The 24,188-nt window shown below is 28.5% G+C and overlaps 1 protein-coding gene across 1 annotated transcript in view; it reads right to left on the bottom strand.

Moving 5' to 3' along the window:
• LOC107452584 (secreted frizzled-related protein 5) overlaps positions 1-23,667 on the bottom strand; it is a 274,719-nt gene extending 251,052 nt beyond the window's left edge. Inside the window, exon 1 of the mRNA XM_016069089.5 lies at positions 22,847-23,667. Coding sequence (XP_015924575.1) covers positions 22,847-23,336 — 490 coding nt within the window. The 5' untranslated portion in view covers positions 23,337-23,667. The remainder of the gene's footprint in view (positions 1-22,846) is intronic.
• Between the last annotated feature and the right edge of the window lie 521 nt (positions 23,668-24,188).

Raw genomic sequence — 24,188 nt, 5'->3', positions numbered from 1 at the left:
TCACACTTACATATTAATAATAAAAACATTATAATATAGTTTTATGAATTGTTTTGCTAATAATCATATATTCTTTCGTCAGAGTCACTCTTTTCTTTTGGTAAAGAAAAACCACTTTATATGAACTATAATGAAGAAAAAAAATCATTTAAAAAGGTAAAAAAAAAGCTTTTAAATTTTATTTTCTGACAATGTAATACGATTTTTTAATTGCAGACTTTTATTTTTATGTTTTATTTATTTATTTATTGCTTCTGTGAAGGACTCAATCTAAAATAATTAAGGTTCTATTAAGAGAACACTAATGACTAATGTCGGTTCTTGTTAAGATTCATTTAATTTACTCTACTTAATATTCTATTAAATGTACACGATTAATTTAATCACAGTTCGAAGAACATCATAAATCTGCACTGAAATAAACTGATATATAAAATAATTAACATGCAAGTGCAAACCAAAATTAATGGGAACCTTTAAAACAACCAATGAAATCACTTGAAATTTATATTTGAAAAAAACATACTAAATTAAAGTTTAAATTAGCAAAATTATTATTTTTTATCACTAAAAGCTAAAAATGGTTTTTTAAAGCGTAAAAAAAAATAATATTTTTTTTTTTCAATGATTGGATTTTATATAATAAGAAAGTGGTGTTATAGAACTTCTTCAAATAACTGAGAATGACATAAACGAAAAATATTGACATATAATTTAGGACGTTGTCTGCCGATGGGAAGTTTAATATTCATAGACGAGAAGAAGAATTTTTTTGAAATTTATTTATATTTTTTATGTTTGTGCCCGGATGTACTTGATAAAATATATTCATACTGAAATTCAAAAGTACACACGCATTTTTTTCTCATATATTTAAAACATGAGCACGCGCGAAAAAAAAATATATAATTAAAAGTGAAATTAAATTTCAGCATCATTTTATATTCTATTTTTTTTTTACTTCTATGAAAATATAGTCAAACATAGAAAAAAAGGTTTTCAGCTAAGTACTTCCTTTCAGTTTAATGTCTTAAATTTTACTCTCTTTAAAGAAACATCTTGTAGAAAATGATGAAGTTTATAATTAATAATCAAATTTATTTTTTTGTTATCGAAATAAAATGATCACTTTGGTTTTAAAGAATTTTAAATAACTAAAATTAACCGAAATAATCCCAAATATTTTTGTTAAAAATTTATCAAAAATGCTTTTATTTATATATATATATATATTTATTTATTTTACTTTTATCTATTTATTTCACTTTATTTACTTACTTTTTTCTTTTTTATTTATATACTAGCCGCCAAAGGCGCCCAGCTGTTCGCCAAGCTAAAGGTTTTCACAAATAAAGTTTTTTAAAACATAGCCGGAAATCTGAAGATTAGTGGACAATTAAAGTGTTCCTGTCCAGCAATTTTGTCTTCATATCCAGTTCTGCTGCAGATGTGTTATAGCTCTTGAGGATGTTTGAAATTATATAGCTACAACGCTTAAGAAAAAAAAACTAAAATGCTAAATACATGAAAAGAACACGAAATAAATTTTTTATGGTATCAATTTCTATTTCTATATAATTTTTTATAGTATCAAATTCTATTTCTATATCTGTTACGTCAAGCACTCAGGTATTATAATTTGATCTAGTTGTGCTTGTATAATTTTGATCTAGTTGCGCTTTCTACGTCATTTTGTTAACATCGTTTGGTTTGTTATTTAACATCGTTTGGTTTGTTATTTCTAAGTTAACTTTCAAAAAATTGGCTGGCATCAGCATTTTTATTCTTTAAGTTGTTTATTTTTTCTTTTGGAATTCGTTCCTTTTTAGCGAAATGTTTTTCAACCTAATCGAATTCTTTGCCGACTGTTCTCTGTATATATAAAGAAAATAAAGTAAATATTTTTAAAGTGTTGTGAAAAGAATTTTTAGTTGTACAAAGTACTACAATATCGCTATAAAAATTATCGTCTTCGCTTAAGAAAAAAAAAATAGAGCGTGGAAAGAAGAAGAAAAACTTATTATAACAATTATGAGCAGCGACAAATATATCAAAGCGAAGCGTTCTATTTACGTATCGAATATGTTGCCACATTTTTAATACAGAAGTTAAACTTTTCTCCACTTTAATAAATGTAAACTAATGCGAACTTTACAATTAAATTATTAATTCCTTCGTATATTATTGGTTTAAGTTGTCGAAAATTAATATTTCAATTGTGAGGTTCGCATTAGCATACATTTATAAGAGTGGGGAAAAGTATATGCATTTTTAATAGTTTTTTGAATATGGCTCTTTGAAGACGAAAAAGCAGACGAAAAGCATAGACTTACAAAATGACTGATAACTAAATAACTAATCAAAATTTTTGAAAAAGAAAAAAAGTACTTCTTCATTATGTCAAAACACAATTATGTGCCGAGTTTCGTGCCTGGGCGAAGCTTCTGGGGCGATATATTGTGATTACAGACAGACAGACACACACACAGCCGCATTTATTATTATGTATAGATTGAGGACAAAAAAAAATATTCCTTATTTTCTTCTAAATATAAAAATTGGTGAAATGTGAAATACTTTTCCAACAATATTTTGTTAGCATATTAAACTATAATAGTTTTGGGAGGAAAAGTTACAGAATTACATTACAAAGATGCCTAGATTAATTCAAAATCAGCATAGATATTTTAATCAATTCTAAAAACTCAGTTGAACTATATTGAATCATTACTGATAGAGAAAAAAATTAATAAGGGGTGAATGACATTCAGATGGGAAAGGCAGAATACGAATAGAGATAATAAAAATCATAGATTAATTCCGAATTAATAAATTCCATTTAAATACTTTTGCTTTAAGTATACCACAATGATAGGTTTATATTTTAAAAGGTTAATTTCAATACTCTTTAGACTATGAAATCGACAACAAAAACTGATTGCGGACAGAATATAGGAGATAAAACGCTCGCCTCCCTTTGAGGTGAACCGGGTTCGAATCCCAGCGAGATACTCTGGTTGCACCGACTATAGTGATGACTAAAAATATCCTCAGTGGTAGACGGATCACGGGTTAGAGTCCCCTATGCCATCAGGTTAACCGTGGGAGATTTCCGTCTTTTTCTTCTCCGTGTAACGTAAATGCGGGTTAGTTTCATCAAAAAGTCATCCCCGAAGGTAAATTTCTCCCAATACTTGATCCAGGAGTTCCCTTGTCTTCTAAATTGGATTCAAAATAACAAGGACACGGCGTTGAACATTGATAGGCGTAAACTTCAAAAAAAAAAAAAGAAAAAAGAAAAGAAACTGGTTCAGCTGTTTAACAAGGGTTATAAAATAAAAATCAAAAACCCTATTTCTATTATTAAATATTTTTGTGTTATAAGAGAAAGATAAGCATAACAAACCTAATAATTGGTGCAATATTAAATAAATGTCTCAGATCTGACAATAAACTTCATGTTATTTCAGGAAAAAAAATATTCCAGCCACTATAAAAAAATAATAATAATTAGAAAAAATGGATATGCCATGTTGATTTTAGATTTAATTCAAATATCTAAAATCAACAGTTGAGCTAAATTGAATCATAGGCAAAAGAAGAAGAAAAAAAGAATGTGGGGGAAGGGAGGAAAAGAAATAGAGATAATGGAGATAGGAAAGAGAGCCAGACACCCTCGGGGTGGTTGTCGACCTTGACAATGATCAAACTCGAAATTTATTCCCCACACTCATCCTTCCCCGCTTCTCACAACGATAATCCATCTTGGAAACGGACCTACCAAAAAACAAATATTTTCTCCTGACATCCGGATACATCAGCTGAACAAGGACGTGTCCAAATTAGAAAATTCTGTTACAGTAAACATTTCAAATTGGTTTTTTTTTCATTTTAAATTAATTTTATAAATTCAAAAAGTTGAATTTGATATTGTGCTAGAATTTAATTTTAGTCCAGACTGTTTTTTTTCTGCTTCTAGAACTGACTTAAATGTTATAATGAACAAAAAATTTAATTAGCAATAATTACAAATTATTAGTACTTAAAAATTACATTAGTTCTTCAAAATATTAACCTTAAAAAAATGTTTAAAATACGCAAGTAACGTAAAAAGTACTTAACACAATTCCAGCACGTATATATATATATATATATATATATATATATATATATATATATATATATATATATATATATATATATATATATATATATATATATATATATATATATATATATATATATATATATATATATATATATATATATATATATATATATATATATATATATATATATATATATATATATATATATATATATATATATATATATATATATATATATATATATATATATATATATTTTTAAATTCCATCTCACTACTTCCTTAATAGTTTCTGAAGTATTTCTCTTCATGACCAAATCTCAACTGTCAGAAGCTACTGAGTTGGAGTAGAACAATATTTCTGTTCAAAATAAAACTATTTTATGATTTAACGACAAGCACAAATTTAATTATTTTAAATTCGAAAGAAACAAAGCACCAGCTTACAGCTCAATATTCCTATTTATGAAAGATGCGAAGAATCACGGAAAAAGGTAAGGAACTGAGCTTTCATTGTGAAGTAATAGGATATTAACCCTGTTGACTGCTTGATGTCCACATAGTTTAAGCTGATTGAGTTATTTTTTTACGCATATCCTATTTAGTCTAAGGCATATAGGAAGCATATAAGATTAGAAAACACCAAAAATTCTTCCTGTTAGTCCGGCGCAGAGCGTTCGCCAACCAATGAGGTGAACCGGGTTCGAATCCTAGCGATGACTGATCCTCAGTGGTAGACGAATCAAGTCCCCTTGTCTTCAGGGTAACCGTGGAAGGTTTGATGGGGTTTCCCATCCTTGTAACGCAAATGCTGGTTAGTTTCATCAAAAAGTCATCCACGAAGGTAAATTTCACCCAATACTTAGGAGTTCCCTTGTCTTCTAAACTGGGTTCAAAATTACAAGGCTACGGAGTTGACCATAAGTAGTCGCAAAACCAAAATTGGGTTGACTGTTCAACTAAGGTTATTATATTATGGAGTTAAATAAGGTTATCATATATATATATATATATATATATATATATATATATATATATATATATATATATATATATATATATATATATATATATATATATATATATATATATATATATATATGGAGTGAGGGGTTTCAGTTATTGACACTAAAAATAGCGATTTGATTTTAAAACGAATTATTAAACCAAAACATTAACGACGCAAGCATATGTTTAAATTAATTAATTCTTTCTCATGGTCAACTTTGATTTTTTAAGGTCTTCAAAACCAAAAATTAACCTATAAGTATGGTAAAAAGGCTTTTTCAAAAAATCTCATACTGTTTGCACCATACCTTCTTTTAAAAAAAAAATCATTAAAAAAAGTTAAGAACATTAAAAGCTGTTATAGCTCTTCGGTGATTTCAAAAAATAAAATTTTCTACTTTCCTTCCTTCCACAAAGATTCTTCTCAAAATCTAGTCTATAATTTAGTGAAGATAAATTATTGTGTTCTTTTATCGACCAGGAGTTGTACTTATTGAAAAATTACATAGTTTTAGAATATGAGTGTCAATGCTTCCAGTTTCTAATTATATATGCAAGATTTCGAGTGTGGGGGGGGGGAAAAAAATATAATAATTGAAAACTAGTTTTCTAAACTCATAAAACCGGTTTAAACTGCCTGTCCTCCACTATTTCATTTATTATAATAGTAATCGCCTATGATTCCCTGCCCTCAAAAGAGTAAAATATTATTAAAATACACCCTGAGTGGGAGTTTTTTTATAAATAAAATTTTATTTCATTTCAAAAGCGGAGGTGATTGGAATTTTTATTTCTTTTCATATAATTTTGAGCATTTGTAAGGAATGTCTAAAGCAGAAGTTGTTAATACGCATTTTATTCTTGATATTCGGCTTCTGAATAATTATAGCCCAACAAAATTGCACGATTTCGGAAGGAAAAAAAATAAGTAAATAAATAATAATCAAGCCTATTTTGTTTGTTTTTTTAGCTTTTAAAGATGATGGATTTTATTTTCAATATTGAAAGCTAAAAGAATTTTTAAGGACGAAATGAATTTTTTAATGTTTTATTTGAATTTTAATCAGGCATAATATAACTTCCCCTCATTCGTAGTTCTTAAATAAAAAATTAAACACTAATTAAAATAATTACCATTTACATTAAAACATATTTCATTAAAATTATTAGTCCATGCTTTAATCTTCGCCCATTCGTTTTATTAAATCCGTTTTAGTTGATCTTTTATAGAGTATTAAATCTTGTCATTTAAAATACTAGAATACTTTACCATAATTAAGATGCATTGTGAAAATTTTGAGTATGTTTTAATTGCCCGGACTTCAATTGCCTTATTAGCCCTATTTTCGGTCAAAAGTGGGTAAACTTACCATTTCAATAAATATATTTTTATCAACATTGCGACGCATGTTTTCACTAATTTTATTTTTCTGCTATTGTCAAGAGTTCTGAGAAATGTAAAATATTAGCCGAAGATACTGAAATACTAGTAATTCAATTGGAATAAACATTTTCTGTTGAGAAATTTAAAAAAATTAGTTTTTTAACTTGAAACGGTTATTGACAAATTTGACTTTTTGAAAATATATAATTTATACCATTAGGGAATGATCATATGTTTTTATGATGGATTAAAGTTGCAAGATCTGTAAATAAAATAAAACGAATTTTATAAAATAAAATAAAAATAGTATTCTACTAAATGATTTGGCCTAAATGATTTTATAAAATTTCTTGCTTGACCAAAAATGGGTTAACCCTACAATGCGTCAATTTTGTCTCGAAAAATGACGAGTTTTTTTTTTTTTTTTTTTTTTTTTTTTTTTTTTTTTTTTCATGGATATTTTTACTAAGTAACTCTAGAACTTATTAATTTGAACTGGGAAAATTCCACATGAATAAAACGATTAGAACTGACGAAATTACGAACAGAAAATGAAACCTATCAGTAAAAGTATCCCGATACATCATATTTATTTAAATGTGTTCTGAAATATAATAGGTTTGAGATTAAAGTATTTTCCTTACTCAGGGGTCTGTTTAGAAGAATTTGGGTCCGTTAACAAAATGTCCCTTCACAAAATATCTTTTCATAAAAACGGACCCTTCACAAAATATTTTAACTTAAAAACGGGACCTTCATAAAATAATTTATCTTTTAATCGGACCTTTCACAAAGTTGTTTATCTTTATTATTGTTTTGTTAATGGAAAAAACTCTTCACAGGGGGGCGTAATAAAAGAAAGACAGACGTAAATGAACTAAACTTTGTCTTTAGCAGACGCTTCTTCCTTTATTCGTCCGAAATAAATATTCTGCGTTCAGCAGTATAGGCTAATTACCAAATATTTGTGTGTTGCATCTCTAAATTAGTAGCAGAAATTGCTATTTATTTTTGAAAAATTTTTGCGGATTCGAACCCGCGGCCATTGGCTTCGCAGTCAGGAGCGCTAACCGCTCGGCCGGCCTAATAATTTAAACTAACCCCTTCTCCCAGAGTTAAAAAACAAATTTCTGCAGGCCTAACAATACATAACAAAATAGAATTCTTTAATAATTTTCTATATGCTGTTAGTAAATCTCCGAAAAATGTATCATAATATTTTTATGTTTCACGCCATATTTTTTTGGTATTTAACTATTTTTCGAGGATTTAAATTAAACGTAATGTCTCAAAAATTGTCCAAAAACATTATATTTATATTTAATCTGCATAATGTTTGCATTAAAACACAATATCAAACCGTAGATGGTTTTAAACCAAAAATAAACCACAATAATAATACGAAATCCTTTTGAATGTATAAAAACATTTTTAATTACAAGACTTGAATTCCTTTTTTCTTTTTTTTCTTAAGAGAAAAAAAATACTCATTAAAATTATTTAAATTACTAACATTGCCACAAGATTAGAATTACTAACACTCAAAATGTTGAATCTTTTTTTCTTTCCTCAGACCAATTAGATTAAGACTTACGACTGGAAAAATCCCTTTTTATAAGTGAATTAGGTATTTACGTCGTTTATACTTCACTTATCGTGTGAAAAATGAAGACCAATGTTATCTGAGAAACCATTACGGAATCTAAATAATGGCCCGAGAAAGAAGCGCCTGTCTTCTTTGGACTTTTCTTGGACGTCTGGAATTCGATAAAACTGACCGATAAAAGGAATAGAATATCTTCCACAACATTAGCCTGCTCTCTCACGGATATTCTTTTTGTTTAAGACTGGGCAGAAAGATTTTAAATGAAATTAGAAACGAAAACAAACTTGCATGACTATTGGTTATTTAATCGAAGAGACTGCTAAAGAGATATGATGAAATTAACTATAAATGATAGTAAGTGAGTTTATTGTATGAAATAAACAAATAGATGATGTCTATCAACATAAGGTACATAAGTTTGTATACTGTAGTGCGTAAGTATTCTATTATTCGTAAACTTCATTACTTACTCGTATATAAAAGTACTGAATTTATATCTTTAATCAATAAACTCGAATTTATATCTTTAATCAATAATCAATAAACTTATATCTTTAATCAATATATTCGCATAGAGTTTGCTTCAGCTGTTATTTTTATTTTTTTACGGATATAAAGTACGAAAAAAAATAGTTGTTTGTATTTTGTAACGTGGTATGTAACAGAATGGGAAAACGTAATACGAAAACTGATTTTAAATCTTCAATCAATGATTGTTTCGGATATATAAAATTTGCTTCAGTCATTAATCTTATTCCATTAAAAAAACGTTTTTAACCTTAAATCGAAGTTTCTAATCATCAGGGGTCTGTCCAGACAATTTGTGAAAGGTCCGTTTTTGTAAAATTGTGAAAAAATTACTCGTAATTTGTGAATATAAAATAAACGTTAAGTCACATTCTTTCAACCAGAGTCCGCTTTTGTGAATTTGTGCAAATAGGGTCCGCTTTTGTGAATTTGTGCAAATAGGGTCCGTTATTGCAAAAAAACTTTTTCAAGCAGTTTTTAAATTGTAAAGACATACAAGATTATGCTCAACACTGTAAAATTATAATTAAAAAAATTAAATTTTAAAAAATAAACAGCAATTGCAGCTAATAAATTAGCGATGCAACATATAAATGTTTGGTATTTAGTCTATACTGCAGAACGTAGAATATTCATTTCGGACGAATAAAGGAAGAACCGTCTGCGGAAGACAAAATTTAGTTCGTTTACATCTGTCTTTACATTACATCCCCCTTCCTGGGACAGGGCTAAAGAGAATAGAAGGGCTGGTTCACTCCTTTGAAGTATCTCTTGCCGCGCCGATCCTCCAACGTCACTCTAGTGACGTCACTTTGGCGCAAAGCTCGCACTTTTACTTCAAGAACGGAGCGTTTGGCCTTACTAGCTCTAACTAATATTGGATTATTTTTTTTTTGCGAGATATTCTAAGACATTTGTTATTTTCTATAATGACTTTCCTCAGTTTTTGCAGTGAATTTACAAGAATTTAAAACTATTATCGAAATGTCAGTTTGCGCGATTGCAACTTGCAAAAATTCTGATATAAAAACAAAAGGAAAAAGTATAATTTTTCGCGTGTTCCCTAAAGTAAATGAACAACTATGTAAAGAATGGATTCCGAAATGACACAGTTAATATAAAACCGCAATACGTTTATTCTGTCGTAAAGAACTTTTATAAAAATTCATTATCTAAATAGAAACCGCCTCGCTACTTCATAAAGAAAGGCAGGTGAAAAGAATTAAAAAATAGATAAAGTCAAAGAAATTTAAAATGTAAGTAAAAAGTATAAATAAAATATATAGTATACAGTTGAAATTCTCCTAATTTCATAACATATTTTTTAATGTAGTTATTCTAAATATTTATGATTTTTTTTAAAAATTATATTCTCTTCAATTTAAATATCTATATATTATATCATCGTAAATTTAAATGTCCATAAACAATTGTAAAATTTCTGATGTCATTATGAACCTAAATTATTATTTTGTTTCAGTAATTAGCGTTTAAGGTTGATGTTTCCTAATGATTAAGTATGAACAAATTGCTATGAACGACATATTTTAAAATCAGGGATTCTAAATTTAACTTAACTTATCCTTATAAAAGAATATGTAGATAAAAAAAGTGTCGATATATGCCTTCATTTTTCTTAATAGTTGAAGTTAAAACTGAACTTTTTGAAATAAAGTATTTATCGTGTCATTTTCACCAACTAGCAAAACATTTTTATAAGTTTAAAATGGTATTTTTTTAATACAATAACCAAGAAAATTTTTTTTTTTGAACTATGTTTATGAACGGAAATAATGTGTTAATTACGTAAAGTTTGATGGCTAATAACCAGAAAAAGTCTAACTTATTTTTACAAGAGAACGATGCAAAGTTATCATATCTTTGCTTGCGATCTCCGAGATCTGTAGACACAGTGACGTCATGAGGAGGGAAATCGTAGCTTCAGCTCTTAGAGCGGAGTGAACTAGCCCTTGTATTCTCTTTAGCCCTGTTCCTGGGAAGGGTTTACTCGATTAACAAAGCAATAATGAAGATAAACAAATTTGTGAAGGGTCCGATTAAATGATAAATTATTTTGTGAAGGGTCCGTTTTTAAGTTAAAATATTTTGTGAAGGGTTAGTTTTTATAAAAAGATATTTTGTGAAGGGTCCGTTAACGGACCCAAATTTCTTCTAAACAGACCTCTGATCATGCAGTTAAAATATTTTAATTATTAAACAATCGAAATTATAAATTTCTTTTAAAATTCGATAAATCGAAATCAAGATTGCAACTATGTAGAAAAAAAATATATAAAAATGAAGCTTTAAACTGAAACACAATTATCACCGAAATCATCCATCATTTTTCAATTTTATAAAATGACTCGGAACACCCTGTTCGCTAACACTCGCCAACCCCATTGAGCTTACGATGCAGTTCCTTTCACTTCTCTTCGCGTTATGAACTTGCTTCACTCACTCATTTCAACTGAATCTTATACAATAACCAGGATTTAACACTTTACTTTAATGAAAGTATAGTTTATGCAGCTCAGAAGCTCAGACTGCCCTCCAATTTGCAAATTAAAATTTAATAAACATTATCACGCCATTAAATTAAAAAAAAAAATTTTTAAAAATCCTTCTTATCTTCAAACATAATGCATGGCTGCAAAAAAAATTAAGAAGTTACTCATAAAAAAAATAATTTCACAGTATCTATAATAAAAATTCACGATAATGATGCAATTTTAATAAAAACTAAATTGCGCTCATTAATTCTTTATGCATACATGAACTTTAATATATATGTTCACATATAATAAAACTTCACCAATTACAATGCCAATAGTGCCTTTTAGCAAAAGATTAAGCATTACTGGCATCAATAGTATGGCAATTTTTTACATTTCCCCATAACGAATAATCACATTTTCTCCATTAATTTCGCGTTTTAATTCACAGCTTATTTTTGTATTTCAATTAGTAACTATTACCAAAATTAACTAATCATCATTGGAGTCGATATTAGTATGGCGACTTTTCATAGTTCCCCTAAACGATTATACCTATTTTCAAATAACTTTTTTTAAATTTTAATACATAGCTTATGCTTATCTGTGACCAAAATTGACTAAGCACCATTGTCTAACAAATCAATATTTACATTGTTTTACGGCCCTCCTCAACTAATTATCATTTCTTTTAATTATTGACGTTACTTTTCAGTACCAAACTTTTTCTTCTTTCAATTACCGTTGATTTTAAATTATTTAGTTTTATAATAACACCCTTAGTTTGAGAGCGTAACTATAAACAAAATAAACGAGATGCTTCAAAATACTAATTTGATGACGTAGTCCGTCTATGCTACCACATTCATGATGATCATTGCGATAGCCAGGAAGAGCAACAAAAAAAATAACTATTACAAAACGAGCAATAGAAATTTTTTTATTAGATCTAACTATAAGTTAGCAAGCATCATGTTATCGTTAAAACATGTGAACAAAAACATAATCACCAATAGGTCAATTTAAAACAATGGCTTCCGTTAAATAAATGAAAAAATTTATTTTTTAAATGTGTCTTCCGAAAAATCTAATAAGAGAGAGGCACACACAAACTTCATTATTATCGATTACTACCTTTCATCTCTTATTTAACCCTTTTAAGGATGAAACATCAAAATTCCTTTCCTTAGTGTGTGCTTACGTAATAAAAGAAATACACTGTACAACTTTCATATTTCTTTCTAACTTCAGCAGTTTAGGCTCTGTAATAATAAACCAATTCAATCAGGATACGTCCAATTATATGTATAGGTTAATGAGATATTGAGTGATTATTTTATCAATCAATTTTATCAATTATTTATTTAAAACCATATAAATGTGCAATACGCCAAAAAAGGCATCACTCTGAATAGCTTTTAATCCAATGATCGGATCTTCACATTCTCGGATTGAATCTTAACACTAGATTGCCCAAGGAAGTCATTTTAACTGCTTTTTAATTTCAATTAGAAAAACAATGATCAGGGGTCTGTCTAGGTTTTTCTGACAGGTACCTATTTTGTGAAAATTTAGACGTAATTTGTGAAAAATTAAAAATTATATTAAAAAATCAACACAAAAATATGGATTTATCGTTTCTTAAGGGATACAAAAATGAAATTTTAAGAAAAAGTATTTTGTGAAACTACCGTTTTTCCTAAAATTGAATTTGTGAAACTACCGTTTTTCCTAAAGTTGAATTTGTGAAGGTACCGCTAAACGGTAGTAAATTCGGCCTGGACAGACCCCTGATGATGTATATAATGACACAATTTCTTAGAATTTTGAGACTTTTTGGACAACATATAATTATTTTTATTGTAGATATTTAATAATAACTTGTTATACAACTGTAAATAATGTAAAAATTATTAAAAATTAATTCTAAACAAATTTCTTTGCACATTAGTTATTTCTTCACAATCCAGTCATTTTGACTGCTTTTGGACAATATAGGTATATACTAAGTTTCAGTCTTTCTAGTGTTAATGGTTCGAAAGGGTCACCTCAAATATGCAACTTAATAAATGCAGACTATAATTTAAATTACGAAACCGGGAGCGAAAACGTACTTTCTCTGAATACGCATAACTTTTTTTGGACAGATTCGGACATCTGACCCCCAAAGTATAGGGGGTAGCTGCAATCTGGGAAATATGGGCCCCATAGTTTGCGTATTTCGCAATATCTCGAGAAATTTGTAAGCGAATTAAAAATTTCTTTTGCAGAATTATAAAATTCATTTATATAAAAATAATTCCACGCAAAAAATACATTTTAGTAACTATTGTTATTATTATCCTATTAAATAAAAAAATATGCTATAAGGTATACAAATTTTTACATCATTTTAAAGTATGTAATCTTGCATGGGAAAGTACAAAATTTGAGAGAAATCGGTGGAATAGTTTCTGAGAAATCGAATTTTAAATATACGGCTTTTTTTAAAATTCGATTTTTCAGGAACTATTTAACCGATTTTGTTCAAATTTCGTATTTTGTCAAGAAAATAACATACTTTAAAAATAATGGGGAAAATCGTGAACCTTTCAATTCAATTTTTTTACTTTTATTTAATAAAATAAAACATATTAAATATTTACTAAAATTTATTTTTTGCAAGGAAATATCTTCGGATAAACGAATTTCAAAATCGTGTGCAAAAATTTCTCAATTCCCTTAAAATTCTCTAGAAATACTGCGAAATACGCAAAAGTTAACATTAAGGGGTCCAAACTTTTGATCGCTCTCCTGATCAGACTACGGAGACCATATTTATTTTATTACTACCCTCTTTGTTTTGGGGATGAGAAATCCAAATCCCTCGGAAAAAAAGGTATGTTACTTCAGAGAAAGTACGTTTTCGTGTTTGATTTCGTAACTTAAAACATCGCCAGCACCAATTAGCATATTTGAGACCAACTCTCGGACCCTTAAAAATCAGTCCTAGAACTTGAAGATACGATCATTAGATCAAAAGTTATTCAGGGTGGTCTGTTTTTCTTATTTTTTATTTGTTTTATTTATTTATTTATTTTGGCACGCTGTACATTCATATATTTAAATTTAATTTTGCCATAGAAATGAAACCAATACATTAGTCACAGTGTTGTGAGCCTTCAGCCTGGCATTAACAAGCCTCAATCACAACAATCGCACAAAGTATATTGATCGGTATTTAAATACCCGCTGTCACTTTGTGGAAGTGCGCGTTCAGGCATTTAAGTGCAGTTCTACGCCTACCCCAGGAATTTCCTGGAGCAATCACACCACGGTCAATCTATTTTCCCAAGAACATTTTTCATTCATATCACCCCCCTTTCACACTTATTTTACAAAATACCCAATGTACCCCGTCGTTCCGATTTGTATTCATGGTGGACAATGCAAAGTCAAAAACTTGCTAACTAAAGTCATTCATACACTTTTCGTGAAATGATCTATAGCTCTAGAAACATACCATATTTTACCACCAACGTTATATTGGTGAATCTTACACACAATATACAATAGCTTTAAGTGTAAATCTCGTAAAAATGATCTTAAATATCAAACATAGTTTTGTAAAACTATAAATATTAGCCTAAGTCAGAGATATTTTTACAATCTAGATATATTTTCGCAATCGTACAATCAAAAACTTGAAATTAAGTCACAGTGCAATATCAAAACAGTTTGATTATGTTTTTAGCTTTTTTCCATACATACATTATACATTCCATACATTAAACTACAATAAATGTTTTTTTTTTCTTTCTTCATTCATTTGTAATACCATTATAATCTAAATGTATCCTTAACTTTTTTCAATTAAAAACATTAATCTCTAGTGAATATTCTTTGCAATGTTAAAACAATCTAAACATGTTTTTAGATAAGTGAATTTTTGTTATCATAATTTTATCACCGAAGATGAACAAAAGCATTGAGATTTCGTTGATTACGTTTGCCGAGCCCCAAAAAATATATAAATAAAAATAACAAAATATTGAGTTTATAAATCCTCAGAATATCTAAATAATCTAGAAATGCTCTCAGTTATGTACATTTTTTTTTTAAATTTATCACCTGCCCCAACAAAAACATTGTGATTCAGTTGATTGCCTTTACAATGCTAAAACTAGAAAGAACGAAATTATATCATGCGATGATTAAAACATAGAGTTTTGGTTTATGATTTCATCACAGACAATAAAAAGAAGCATTTATGCTCTAGTCAATGTTTTTAAACAGTACATAAAAAAATCTATATATACTTTCAGTTTTATGCAACTATCGAAACATGAGTCCTAGTGGCTTAACAGAGTTCTCGCCTCCCAATAAGGTGACCCAGGTTGGAAACCCAGTGACGGTTAATCAATACGAAATCTGCTTCCGGTTCGCACTGACCACACTGCAACCATAAAATATCCTCAGTCGAAGACGGATTATGGGTTGGAATTACCTTGCTGTTTGATAAACCGCAAGAGGATTTTGTGTTCTTCCTCTTCATGAAATTTAAAAACAGATAGTTCTATCAAAAAGTCCTCCACTAAGGCTAGTTTATCCCAATGCTTAATCTAGAAGTTCCTTTGTCTTCTAGGTTCGGTTCAAAACAATAAGTCTACGTAGGTGAAAATAATAGTCGTAATCCCAAAAATGGATCGACTGTATAATATTGGTTATAAAATAAAATGACATTATAGAACACTGAGCTTACTACAATAGCAGAGTTGCCAATGGTCGTTGAGTAATAGGTTTCTTGGTTGTAGCAACATTTGTGTTTTAACGCATAAACCAGTTTCTAAAAAGTTCTTTAACACACCATGGAATGAATCAATAATTTAAACATATGCATATGAAATCTATTAGTTGGACAGTTTACTTATAAATGCAAGTTTTAGTTTTTAGAAAATTCTTCCAACTTTATTATTTTACTACCGATTACTAAAATCTTCTTTAATGATCGTATAGATGCGTAGCAGTGCACTAAACTTTGCACCTAAAATAAATCGAAAAATATAAGCTTTAGAACAAATAAATGCGTAGAAAAATTTAACATTCTACGAACTAATCTCTATTCGTAGAAGAATAAAGAATATAGTTCAATTTTAAAATTGAAAAGGTAGTAAATGGAAACTGGGCTTATTCACAGAAGCTCGAAATGTTTAAATTTTAACTGTCATGCAGATGTTCTCTTAGTCGCCCTGACAGATAATGCAAACGTACACGAAAGTACTGGAAAGGAAGGAGAGAGAAAAAAGAAAATTATGAAAAAGAGTTTAGGAAAAGAAATCGCTCTGCTTTTTAAGACGGCAGAAAACCAGATTTCCAAGTTGAGAAACTCATGTAAATGAGGTAGATATTTATGCAGCGAGCAATGAAAGATTGCGATGATAATAGAAAGTGAAATTCGTGAATTTTAAAGAGTTTAGTATTGCTGATGTGGGGCCGCGAATATGATGGATTCTCAAACTGCTTGGAAAGCTAGAAAAAAAAATGGCAGATTTTTTTTTCTTCCCATTTCCTTACGCAAACAAAACCTTCTTGAAGCGCATATTTGAAAACGAAGGTGAAATAAAAAGCGTAAAAAATAATATTTTTATAGTATAGCAATGGTAAAGGTTTTCGAACCAAACGCTAGTAAGAAATGGAAATTCGAGGAACTGGCATTATCGAATTTCTCCGTAGAAATATTTCACGCATAATAAACAATTTTTAAAACGTAAGGTGGAGTCTAGTATCATATTGTAATAAATATGAATGTAAAAATGAAATGTAAAATGCACATATTTTTATTAAAAAATAATTTTAACAATATAGCATCCGAGCTTTATTTTTATATAAGCAGGGGTCTGTTTCGAAGAAATTTGGGTTTCACAAAATATATTTTCATAAAAACGGATCCTTCACAAAATATTTTAACTTAAAAACAGACCCTTCACAAAATAATTTATCTTTTAATCGGAAACTTCACAAATTTGTTTATCTTCATTATTGTTTTGTTTATCGAAAAAAACCTTCCCAGGAAAGGGGGGGGGAGGAAGACAGATGTAAACGAACTAAATTTTGTCTTCGGCAGACGCTTCTTCCTTTATTCGTCCGAAATTAATATTCTGCGTTAAGCATTATAGGCTAAATACCAAATATTTGTATGTTGCATCGCTAATTTAGCAGCTGCAATTGCTGTTTATTTTTTAAAATTTAATTTTTTCAATCATAATTTTACAGTGTTGAGCATAATCTTGAATGTCTTTACAATTTAAAAACTCCTTGAAAAAGTTTTTCTTGCAATAACGGACCCTATTTGCACAAATTCACAAAAGCGGATCCTGGTTGAAAGAATGTGACTTAACGTTTATTTTATATTCACAAATTACGAGTAATTTTTTCACAATTTTACAAAAACGAACCTTTCACAAAATGTCTGGACAGACCCTTGATAAGTATAAATTGTAGTGGCGCTTAGAACCGAAAGATAATACCAAACGCTCCTCTTAAAAGAATAATTTGTCAATTTTTAAAATTCTGGGATTTTTTAGGAAAGCTGAGAATCTGACCCCGAAATCCCTAAACTTTCTTTTCTTCCTAATTGAAAACAGTTTCACGGAAGTCTGATTTTAACTGCTACACTTTTTAAAAATACTGCAGTTGATTTTAAACAAAAATTAGCAAGCGATTTACTTGTACTTCAAAATTTGCAAAACAGTTTTTTAAAGTGTAATTATTTCTGGAAAAATCAATTTTTCAAATAATATTAATAATAAAAAAACGAGAATCTCTTGCGAAATTGGATTTTTTAAATATATTTTCGGCATTAGATGAAACTAAAAATTAAAATTCTAAGAATTATTATTTTTTATAAATTCCATCTCGGAAAACGTTTTGCAATTTTATCGCATGTTCTTTTTTCTTTTTTTTAAAATTTGTTCAGGAACTTAATTTTAAAATTTAATAAATAAATATCTTCTAATATTCCACTCGAGAAATAATACTTAAAGCTTATTAATATGTTTTTATACAAAACTAATGTGAGCATTCTACTACATTCACGGAAGTCTGATTTTAACGGCAACACTTTTTAAAAATACTGCAGTTGATTTTAAACAAAAATTAGCAAGCGATTTACTTGTACTTCAAAATTTGCAAAACAGTTTTTTAAAGTGTAATTATTTCTGGAAAAATCAATTTTTCAAATAATATTAATAATAAAAAAACGAGAATCTCTTGCGAAATTGGATTTTTTAAATATATTTTCGGCATTAGATGAAGCTAAAAATTAAAATTCTAAGAATTATTATTTTTTATAAATTCCATCTCGGAAAACGTTTTGCAATTTTATCGCATGTTCTTTTTTCTTTTTTTTTAAATTTGCTCAGGAACTTAATTTTAAAATTTAATAAATAAATATCTTCTAATATTCCACTCGAGAAATAATACTTAAAGCTTATTAATATGTTTTTATACAAAACTAATGTGAGCATTCTACTACATTCACGGAAGTCTGATTTTAACGGCAACACTTTTTAAAAATACTGCAGTTGATTTTAAACAAAAATTAGCAAGCGATTTACTTGTACTTCAAAATTTGCAAAACAGTTTTTTAAAGTGTAATTATTTCTGGAAAAATCAATTTTTCAAATAATATTAATAATAAAAAAACGAGAATCTCTTGCGAAATTGGATTTTTTAAATATATTTTCGGCATTAGATGAAACTAAAAATTAAAATTCTAAGAATTATTATTTTTTATAAATTCCATCTCGGAAAACGTTTTGCAATTTTATCGCATGTTCTTTTTTTTTCTTTTTAAATTTGCTCAGGAACTTAATTTTAAAATTTAATAAATAAATATCTTCTAATATTCCACTCGAGAAATAATACTTAAAGCTTATTAATATGTTTTTATACAAAACTAATGTGAACATTCTATTACATTCACGGAAGTCTGATTTTAACGGCAACACTTTTTAAAAATACTGCAGTTGATTTTAAACAAAAATTAGCAAGCGATTTTCTTGTACTTTAAAATTTGCAAAACAGTTCTTTAAAATGTAATTATTTAAGGGGAAAAAACGATACTTTCTTAAGAAATTGATTTTTTAACTGTTTTCGGCATTAGATGAAACTAAAAATTAAAATTCTAAGAGTTATTATGCTTTTTATAAATTCCATATCGGAAAACGTGTTGCAACTTTACCGCACATTCTTTTTTTTTTTTTAATTTTTTGGTTAGGAACTTAATTTTGAAATTAAATAAATAAATATCTGCTAATACTACTCGAGAAATAATACTCAAAGCTTATTAATATGTTTTTAACGACAGTTTACCTCAACCGTTTCCTTTTAACTTCTTATTTCTTTCATTGTGAAAAACATGCTTAGCGAAGATGAAAAAGAGTTTATGAAGTGTTTAAATAGCTAATGATTATAGCAGGACGTTAAGTCATGTTATAGCAATTAGTCATGTTTTAACTACATTTACTTTTAAGGACGCGAACCGAAAGTTTAAGTATTACTTAACAGGATATGCGTCACATGCGTCGGGTGAATAATTTGTATTTATCACTTGCCTTATTTTTATTCCTCACAGCGTGCTTTGTAAATGAAAAGGATTTTTGAATAAAGAATTGAAATTTAAGCGCATTCAAAAACAGAGATAAAAATGCTTCTTTTTAACTAATTTTAATAGGAAAACTCAAGTAACTAATATTTTTAGTTTCATTTTATTCTTGAAACGTGTTGTATTGGTGAATAGAATCTAGTTATTTGATTTAGTTACCAAAATTTTTTTTTTACACGGTTACAACTTTAGTTCTGTAGAATATTAATAAGTAGACACCTTATAAAACATTAATGGGCTTGATGCACAGATGCTATAGTTTGTATTTACATGTTTAAAATAACTTAGAGGTCTATTGTAAGAATTTAGACTTAGCTTAAAATTTAACAACAAATTATATTTTCAGATACATTAGAAATGTGACATTTCCCTTTTTTATGTGTTTTTTTAAATAGTATTTTATTTTTAACAAAAATTCAGATTTAAAATTGCACAACAAATGCGAAATCATATTTATATTTTTATTACTCTTGTAATTAAAGTAAAAAGGTGAGTTATTTCCAGGCGGGATTTTACGTCACAAAAAAATCTGCTCACCAAAGTAAACTCCTGGGACCATATTTTACAAGTCGAGATCGGTCGAATGTTAGGGCTCCTTAATGTGAATTTCACTTTTTCGTTATTCAAAATGTCGTATTGTAATTTTTTTTTTTCAGGAACTATTCGAAGACAGATTCCTTTCAAATTTCGAATTTTGTATAAAATTATGTAGATAAAAATACGGTAAAAATTTATGTGTCTTTCAATTCAAGTTTATTTCCGGCTATTAGTAAATTAAGCAGTAATAAATAATTATGAAAACAATATCCTCTTTTACATGGAATTATATTTAGATATACAAGTTTTATATTTGTGTGCAAAAATTTTTTTTTAATTTGCAGGAGATATAACAAAATACGTACAACCATACTCTTGTCCAAATTATTGGGATTATATTTTCCTGATTGCTGCTTAATTCATATTTTGAGGATCAGATGTCAAATTCAATTGAAAAAAACAGGTATGTTCAATTAGAGTAAGTATGTTTTTGTGTCCGATTTGTTACTTAAAATATTGTCTACACTAGATTAATTCATATATTTAATGCAAGGCCATCAAACCATTATATTAATAGTTAAAATTAATTTTTTTTAAATAATCTTAAAACCGGGTGCTGCATTCTTAACGATATTAATTATTTTCCATTCCCACTATAGATGGACCAAATTATCAGTGATATCAAATCTAGGATCATTTTTTTTTCTTTCAAATTAGAAGTTAAAAATTACCGTAATTTCAAAATGCAGATATATACGATCCGAGTATATAATTCTTCTATAATTTTAATACAACAAATTTTAAAAAATTGAAAATGTGTAAAAAAAAACTTAATTGTCATGCTTTTAATTCATTCACAACGTTCTTTAAAGAGAACTATTCAAATCGTAATTATTTAAAATTTTCACCGAAAAATTATTACGGAATATTTAGAGAAACAGGTGTAAAAAGAAGCATGAACCAGATATCTAAATTTAATAAATACAAACTATGAAATTTTCTTGTCTTAAATAAATTTTCAGAAATCCAGATATTACACCATATTCTATTGACTCGCGATTGATGTTTATCTTCTACAAACCTGATCAAAACAAGAAATAAATAGCAATAGCGTCCCTTAAATCCTCCAGCTGATCAATATTTTCACTTAGCGAATTCGTGATGTTGACGCACAGACTTCCGTTTATTATTGTTATTAATGCGACTCTGAAGTCAATAAATCAATCACTTACGATTATAGCAAAAAGCGTAACATACGTTTCCATATAAAATCCATAATATATCAAATATAATGGATATAGTATATATCCATTATCACAGAATAGTTACGTCTTCTCAATAAATTCCGAAATAAAAGCAAAGATATAAAAATGTGAGAATTTCTTGAAAATATTAACAATTGAATTATATTTTATCCATAATTACAAAATATACATTGAATTACAACCTATATTTGTTTCAAGTTTATGTAAATAATGTTTACATTTCATGTATTCAAAATTTGAGTGTCTAAAAGTTATGTATAATAACTATTAGAAATAAATATTTTTTAAAACAAATCCGAACAAATAACCAACAATTACGCGAATTATTTTAATTTTTTAAAGTTTCTTTTATTTCTTAAATTATTCATTCCATGAAAAAATGCATCATTTTGTATTTTTTTTTTTTTTCAAGAGTAAGCTTCCATTTTCTTTTCCACCGTTATCAGCCATTACCATTTTTCTTTCGACTATGCATATGGATTATTAAAATAGACATGGATGGCCTCGATCGCAAAAAGTAAATGTTACAATGTTTTGAATTTCAATGCTACCAACTTGAAGTTTCTATGTTACGCATTTAAAACGTGTTTCGGATTTAAAAACTTACAAAACATTTCGTTTTTACACAATTGAATACATAGTTTAAATTGAATAACTTTTCATGAGTTATAGTGGTGTAAAACACACACGAAGTAAACTTCTTGTTGCTGCTGCTGTTATTAATTTTTTAATAAATAAACAAAGAGATAAAATCGGAAACTTGTTACAAAACTAATTACTATAACTTTTAAGTAACTAAGAAAAGAAAAACCTTATTATTAAAACATAAAGAAACCTAGCAAATATTTTTCTCTTGAATAAAAACAAAGTTTGCTTAAAATGATCAATAGAGTTTTTTAAAAAAATCGTTGTGCAAAATAAATACCAGTACTATTTAAAAATTTATAAAATAGAAACAACACATAAGCAAAAATAAATAAATAAATTGAAGTAAACATATAAATGACGTCGATGAAACAAAATTTCCGATTTAAGAACATATTGATGTCATTGTTGATTTTTAAAACAAAATATGAATTTGCTAAGGCAATTTTTAATGGATATTTCGTTAACAGCTTCTCAAATATTCTATATATTCTGATTTTTTTTTCCAATGCACTGAAATGTCCTTGTTCTGGTAATCAACTTTTCATTTAGAATAAAAATTGATATATTTTAATATATCAAACGATTAATATAAACTGAAACTATATATATTTATTTTGACTCACCTGTATTGGCATTGGCTTGAACAGATATGCACATATCATTGTCCACAGGGAATTTGTCACATTTAACCATGTCCGGCCATGGAAAGCCATAGGCCTGCATACGACTTTCACATCCTTGCCTAACGGCTTCACACAGTGACCGGCATGGATAGATTGGTCTGTCCAAACACACAGGTGAGAACAATGAACATAGAAAGAGTTGAGTGTCCGAGTGGCACTTGAGATTGAAGAGCGGCACCCACGAAGAGGACTGCTGCGACACTTCGGCCATGGTGTCATGGTCCAACAAATTGGGCAGTCGCATTTGCGTGTATCCGATACCATGGCACAGGGTCAAGTTTTCTGGGATGTCAACACAAGAAGGTTGGGTAAGTCTGCTGCTGATACCCCATTCCGTTATGTAACTGTTGGTCAGCCTGGTACCTGATACTTCGCAAACTAGAACCGATAATAGGATAGCGACGATTACTTCCATGGCTTGGCGATTCATGAAGTGTGGCGACAGTCACCACTTTTTCTTGTTTCGCTCTATCTCTGTTTTTTAAAAATAAATGTTTTAAAATTTAAAAATCGATTTGCGATGAATTAATTTTCATCGAACGATGCATTTCACCGGATTATATACATGAAGAAAATAGAGTTGAAGTGTTTTAAAATAATCGAATAGTGATAAAGGGACCCGTCAAGCGATAAATCCACGTGCTTGACGGAGAAGCCAGGCCACCGGCAGAAATCCCGTTCTCACAGATCGACAGTTTTCCTACCGTCTGTTGTGGAATAAGAGGTTGCTTTCTCCGCTCAATGTCACGTGGAAACGAGCCCCGATGAAAACTACAATAAAATGGATCGACAGGTGGAATCGCCCGAGGCGCCATCTCTAGGTGAACGTTATAAGTTGAAATATGTAATTCGATCGTTGATATTGACTAATCAAGTTATTTTTCTTTTTTAATTTATAATAAGGGTGCTAAGGAGTATCTGAAACAAAATGAATTGAGAAATGTGATTAAAAATATTATTTTGTATAGGAATTTTATCACTTAAGTTTGAAAGAACGAGTTAATGTTTTATACACTACCGGTCAAAAGTTTGCGAAAATTTTGAAATCTACGAAAAAATGGTCTAAATTTAAGTTTTCATAGAACTGCGAAAAATCATTCAAACTGCATGAAAATTTGATATGTTCTAAACTGAACCCTCTACATTTAGTTACATATAATCAAATTGCAATACTTTATTTTTTGCGAACTGAATCCAGCTTTTCATCATGGGTTGTTTCTATGGTGAAAAAAGTTGTTAAATTTGAACACCTGCCAAACTTGCAAAAAAAATTTTTTATACT

The sequence above is a fragment of the Parasteatoda tepidariorum genome, chromosome 1 (assembly GCF_982258835.1).
Source record: "Parasteatoda tepidariorum strain Cologne lab strain chromosome 1, Ptep-v5.0, whole genome shotgun sequence".
Classification (NCBI taxonomy): Eukaryota; Metazoa; Arthropoda; class Arachnida; order Araneae; family Theridiidae; genus Parasteatoda; species Parasteatoda tepidariorum.
Note: the sequence above shows the minus strand (reverse complement) of the source record. Positions and strands in the feature narration are given on the sequence as shown.